Here is a 6,223-nt window from a genome sequence, read left to right on the forward strand (position 1 = left end):
AGGAGGGAACAGGAGATGGAAAATAGAGGTTGTCAACCCACGTAAACTTTTCCTTCCTTCCTCCCTCTCTCCCTCCCATCCTTCCTTTTTTCTCCTTTCTTCTTTCTCTAAAAGATTAAATATATTATAGTATGGTTTTGTGGAAATGATCAAGTAAAGATGAATAAATTAATAATACAGAAGATAGAGAGGATACCTATAGGAGCAAAATTCCTTGCATAGTCGACAGGGTCTGGGATCCACTGAAGAATTGCAAGGGTTGGCCTTAGATGTAACACAGGGAGAGCTCATCCCTTTTAGTAGAGGAAGACAGAAAGGCTGGTACATTGGGTTGTAGGAGGATATATAAGGATATCAGTTAGGTGTTAAGAACAGAAAGACTGAGTTAAAAGTGATTTAACAAAAGAGGAGAGTATTTCTCCTTTAAGTAAATTTTCAGGTAGGCAGCCTAGAGCTGATGCAGTGGCTCCATACCCAATTATCCAGGCTCCATCTATCTTGTTGCCATGCCAACCTCAACATGCAGCTTACACTTGCTGGCCTGAAAGTGAACTATTCCATCTCCTGCTATCATGACTGAATACTAGTCAAAGGGAAAAAGGGGGAAGTGGGAGGGGAAAGCACATACCTTTCTTAAAGAGCACAACCTAGAGATGGTCCCTATTCTGTTCATATCTCGTTGGCCTTAATTTAATCACATCATCACTGCAAGCTACAGTGGGGGCTGGGAAATTTGGTGTTTGAGGGGATGACCAAGCGCCCAACTGAAAATGTTATTCTTCTTTTATGAGAAGTAGAGAATGGATGTTAGGGAATGGCTAGAAGACTCTACTACAAAGGATACGGTGGTTCTTTTCTGATTGCTTCTAACTTCTCAATGAAAGGTGAGTTCATCAGCTGAATGAAAGAATAAATGAGATTTTGGGGACTTGAGGAGCAAGGAGAAGGAGTATAATAGTCATTTTGAAGAGTGAGTTAAGTAGGGAACTGTAGTAAGATTGACAGACAGTGTGGAGGGATTATTTGAATCTTGTGAATAGAGGAAAGAGTAGAATCAGATTATCCTGACTCCTGCCTGAAGCTTTACATATTCAGAGAAAAATGTTGGAAGAAACTTTGATATAATGCTATGTCTGTGATCAGGCACACATTTCACTGGACTTTTACTGTCAGGGCCGTCATTTAGTGCCAAGATGTCTAGAGAGTTCTTAATAAGTGTACTCAATTGGCTGAGAAAATGTGTCCATGCAAAAAACCAAATACCGCATGTTCTCACTCATAGATGGGAATTGAACAATGAGAATACTTGGACACAGGAAGGGGAACATCACACTCTGGGGACTGTTGTGGGGTGGGGGGAGGGGGGAGGGATAGCATTAGAAGATATACCTAATGCTAAATGATGAGTTAATGGGTGCAGCACACCAGCATGGCACATGTATACATATGTAACTAACCTGCACATTGTGCACATGTACCCTAAAACTTAAAGTATAATAATAATAAAAAAATGTGTCCATGGCTCTGGGAGGAGCATGTTTGTTTTCCTCATTTCCCAGTCTGTAAATAAGCAAATTCTGAAAGGGGTTAGTGATAATGTCCATCTCCAGAAGCTGTCAGATTTCCTTTGTCAAACTCTATGATTTGGGCTGAAGTAGGTGTTGGAGAGGCAGCTACCACGTGCACCCAGATGGCCACTCGTTTAATATGTTACCATTTCCCATTATTTTCGCAGGATAGATAGCCAAAGTGGAGCCCTGAGAGATTTCTTCATTTTTCCTGTCATAAAGAATTGGTAATTCAGTAATCATAGGAGTTTGTAATAAATAACTCCCATTGATTTCTCTGTTCTGAAATAATTTTGCTTCCCCTCTTCCCGAAGCTCTGACACCTGCCCCAACAAGCAATGTTGGAAAATTATTTACATAGTGGCGCAAACTCCCTTACTGCTTTGGATATAAATCCAGGCAGGAGGAGGTAGCTCTAAGGCAAGAGATCTAGGACTTCTAGCCCCTGAACTTTCAGCCGAATACATCTTTTCCAAAGGAGTGAATTCAGGTCCTTGTATCACTGGCAGCAGGACGTGACCATGGAGAAGCTGTTGTGTTTCTTGGTCTTGACCAGCCTCTCTCATGCTTTTGGCCAGACAGGTAAGGGCCACCACAGGCTATGGGAGAGATTTGATCTGAGGTATGGGGGTGGGGTCTAAGACTGCATGAACAGTCTCAAAAAAAAAAAAAAAAGACTGTATGAACAGAACAGTGGAGCATCCTTCATGGTGTGTGTGTGTGTGTGTGTGTGGTGTGTAACTGGAGAAGGGGTCAGTCTGTTTCTCAATCTTAAATTCTATACGTAAGTGAGGGGATAGATCTGTGTGATCTGAGAAACCTCTCACATTTGCTTGTTTTTCTGGCTCACAGACATGTCGAGGAAGGCTTTTGTGTTTCCCAAAGAGTCGGATATTTCCTATGTATCCCTCAAAGCACCGTTAACGAAGCCTCTCAAAGCCTTCACTGTGTGCCTCCACTTCTACACAGAACTGTCCTCGACCCGTGGGTACAGTATTTTCTCATATGCCACCAAGAGACAAGACAATGAGATTCTCATATTTTGGTCTAAGGGTATAGGTTACAGTTTTACAGTAGGTGGGTCTGAAATCTTATTCGAGGTTCCTGAAGTCACAGTAGCTCCAGTACACATTTGTACAAGCTGGGAGTCCGCCTCAGGGATCGTGGAGTTCTGGGTAGATGGGAAGCCCAGGGTGAGGAAGAGTCTGAAGAAGGGATACACTGTGGGGGCAGAAGCAAGCATCATCTTGGGGCAGGAGCAGGATTCCTTCGGTGGGAACTTTGAAGAAAGCCAGTCCCTGGTGGGAGACATTGGAAATGTGAACATGTGGGACTTTGTGCTGTCACCAGATGAGATTAACACCATCTATCTTGGCGGGCCCTTCAGTCCTAATGTCCTGAACTGGCGGGCACTGAAGTATGAAGTGCAAGGCGAAGTGTTCACCAAACCCCAGCTGTGGCCCTGAGGCCCAGCTGTGGGTCCTGAAGGTACCTCCCGGTTTTTTACACCGCATGGGCCCCACGTCTCTGTCTCTGGTACCTCCCGCTTTTTTACACTGCATGGTTCCCACGTCTCTGTCTCTGGGCCTTTGTTCCCCTATATGCATTGCAGGCCTGCTCCATCCTCCTTAGCGCCTGAGAATGGAGGTAAAGTGTCTGGTCTGGGAGCTCGTTAACTATGCTGGGAAACTGTCCAAAAGAATCAGAATTTGAGGTGTTTTGTTTTCATTTTTATTTCAAGTTGGACAGATCTTGGAGATAATTTCTTACCTCACATAGATGAGAAAACTAACACCCAGAAAGGAGAAATGATGTTATAAAAAACTCACAAGGCAAGAGCTGAGAAGGAAGCGCTGCTCTTCTATTTAATTCCCCACCCATGACCCCCAGAAAGCAGGAGGGCATTGCCCACATTCACAGGGCTCTTCAGTCTCAGAATCAGGACACTGGCCAGGTGTCTGGTTTGAGTCCAGAGTGCTCATCATCATGTCATAGAACTGCTGGGCCCAGGTCTCCTGAAATGGGAAGACCAGCAATACCACGCAGTCCCTCCACTTTCTCAAAGCACACTGGAAAGGCCATTAGAATTGCCCCAGCAGAGCAGATCTGCTTTTTTTCCAGAGCAAAATGAAGCACTAGGTATAAATATGTTGTTACTGCCAAGAACTTAAATGACTGGTTTTTGTTTGCTCGCAGTGCTTTCTTAATTTTATGGCTCTTCTGGGAAACTCCTCCCCTTTTCCACACGAACCTTGTGGGGCTGTGAATTCTTTCTTCATCCCCACATTCCCAATATACCCAGGCCACAAGAGTGGACGTGAACCACAGGGTGTCCTGTCAGAGGAGCCCGTCTCCCATCTCCCCAGCTCCCTATCTGGAGGATAGTTGGATAGTTACGTGTTCCTAGCAGGACCAACTACAGTCTTCCCAAGGATTGAGTTATGGACTTTGGGAGTGAGACATCTTCTTGCTGCTGGATTTCCAAGCTGAGAGGACGTGAACCTGGGACCACCAGTAGCCATCTTGTTTGCCACATGGAGAGAGACTGTGAGGACAGAAGCCAAACTGGAAGTGGAGGAGCCAAGGGATTGACAAACAACAGAGCCTTGACCGCGTGGAGTCTCTGAATCAGCCTTGTCCGGAACCAGATCTACACCTGGACTGTCCAGGTCTATAAGCCAATAAAGCCCCTGTTTACTTGAGTGAGTCCAAGCTGTTTTCTGATGGTTGCTTTAGAAGTTGTGACTAACTTCTCTAATGACCTTTGAAATCAAGTCCCTGTAAGTTTACACTGCCCATTACACAACATATCCATGGCACTTTAACCTGTCCAAGAGTCCTCTGAAGGGATTCCCTCTGACAAGCACAGTCCCTCTTTTGAGATAGCTGGCCATTCATGTAGGGCCAGTTGTGGGGGTTTTAGTACTCTCATTCTATCATTATTCCAATTTGAGGAGCAAAAACTAAAGATCATTGAGATCCATGGATCTGCTGCCAGGTTCAGTGACTGGAATGCACTTGCCCCAGCTGGTTCAGGTTCTTTGTAGAAACAGACCCCTCAAAGATGACAGCAGCTGGCTTCCTCCAGAAGTGTCCTTCAACACTGTCTTTCAGTACTAAGTGACCAGTAGAAGTTATTCCATAAAGACCATAGCCAGGAATGAATTATGGGGCTTCCTGCATATCAAATGGTTACCTACGGAAGGCATATGGTAAACTAGTTAAGCACAGAGGTTCTGGAATCAGACTGCCTAGGTCCAAGTCCTGGCTTTACAACTTGCTAGCTATGTGACCTTAGGTGATATAACCTCTTTACGCCTCAGTTTTCTTACCTACAAAGCAGGAGAAATAATAGTAATTAGCTCAAAGGGTTGCTATAAGAATCAAAGAAAATCATGCAAGCAAAGCACTTACTACAGTGCCTGGCACATAGTAAGCTCTTATAACAGTTTTCTGGTATTATTCTTATTAAGCCATTTTGTATTATATCCATAAATGTAGATTCATAAAATACATAAAAATACAACTTGGTAGAATTTGTCTTGGTTGGCAGCAGTTGAAGCTTCTCATTTGCTAAGAATTAAGTTTAGAATGTTAGAAGGGTGAACAACAAGTCTTTGAAGCCATTATTTATGAATATTGACTTCTCTAATTGACTTTTGATAACCATTTGTAAGCATAGAAGCTAAGGATACATTCTCAGACAAAAATGAGAGTGCAAATATTCTCTGTTGTCCAATTAGGGCAGATCCATCCATCCTCACATTCAGCTAAGCAGAAGAGAGGATTGACACTCTTTTCTAGTTAAATAATCCGGATACGTCTTAATTATAGAAGGCCATCCCAACTCCCCAGGGATGTAGGTTGAGCTAATATTTTCTTCAGAATTCAGTTGCTTGCATCTTACTATACATAGTCTGGTAGACAGCCTCTGGCCTTAATAATTTGAGCCAGGAAAATCTTAACAGCTGGTATTTGCATTCAGAGAACATTAAAAAATCTTAACAAAGCATTCGTAGGATGTTTAGATTTAAGCAATTTAGCCTACTGGTGGGTACATCAATGTAAACTTGTTGGAAAATGTATTTCCAGGTAACTGGTGAATTGTCATACCATATAGAGCTATTAGATGTAATCCAATTAAATGTTAGATGACATCTGCCAAAGAAGATGATTCTGATTTGGGCATGTTGGTTCTAAGCAATACTTTTTTTTTTTGCAGTAAGTGGAGAGTAAGATCAAACATCCACCGTGGCCACTTCTAGCTGATGCTAATAAAACCATGTTGTCAGGACTGGTTTTCTGTTAGAGTAGGGACCATGGATCCAATTTTTCCAGAAGTAGAATCAGGCCTCAAGGAATGAGTTAAAAAGACATAGGGACAAATGGTCTATAAAACCTATAATAGAAAGGAGGTGAAAGCGGGGTGGTGGCCCAGTGCCTGAAGAGATACTGTAGTGCATTTACAGGCCAAATAAGAGAAAGTAGACCAATAGTATGAATCAGAGATGATGGAGGCTGCTACTTGATAGAACACTTTCTTTTTGGAACTGAAAATAGCCATGTTGGTATAAAGGTTAGGGCCAGGCCTGACCCTAATGTAAGCGCCTTAGCATGGGATGCGATATGGAGACGTGCAGATCAGAAACCTAAAA

The 6,223-nt window shown here is 43.1% G+C and overlaps 1 protein-coding gene across 2 annotated transcripts; it reads left to right on the forward strand.

Annotated features, from left to right (window-relative positions):
- The first annotated feature begins 797 nt into the window (after positions 1 to 797).
- Positions 798 to 4,270, forward strand: CRP (C-reactive protein). 2 transcript variants are annotated; one of them, XM_003820967.8, is made up of 4 exons: positions 798 to 884; positions 1,736 to 1,795; positions 1,883 to 2,150; positions 2,421 to 4,270. In XM_003820967.8, the coding sequence occupies exons 3-4, from the start codon at positions 2,090 to 2,092 to the stop codon at positions 3,032 to 3,034; spliced, it is 675 nt and encodes a 224-aa protein (XP_003821015.1). In that variant the 5' UTR covers positions 798 to 884; positions 1,736 to 1,795; positions 1,883 to 2,089; the 3' UTR covers positions 3,035 to 4,270. The 2 variants fall into 2 exon arrangements, with proteins under 2 accessions (XP_003821015.1, XP_063451756.1); XM_063595686.1 differs by lacking the exon at positions 798 to 884 and having other exon boundaries at positions 1,401 to 2,150.
- The last annotated feature ends 1,953 nt before the right edge of the window (positions 4,271 to 6,223 follow it).

The sequence above is a fragment of the Pan paniscus genome, chromosome 1 (genome assembly GCF_029289425.2).
Source record: "Pan paniscus chromosome 1, NHGRI_mPanPan1-v2.0_pri, whole genome shotgun sequence".
Lineage (NCBI taxonomy): Eukaryota > Metazoa > Chordata > Mammalia > Primates > Hominidae > Pan > Pan paniscus.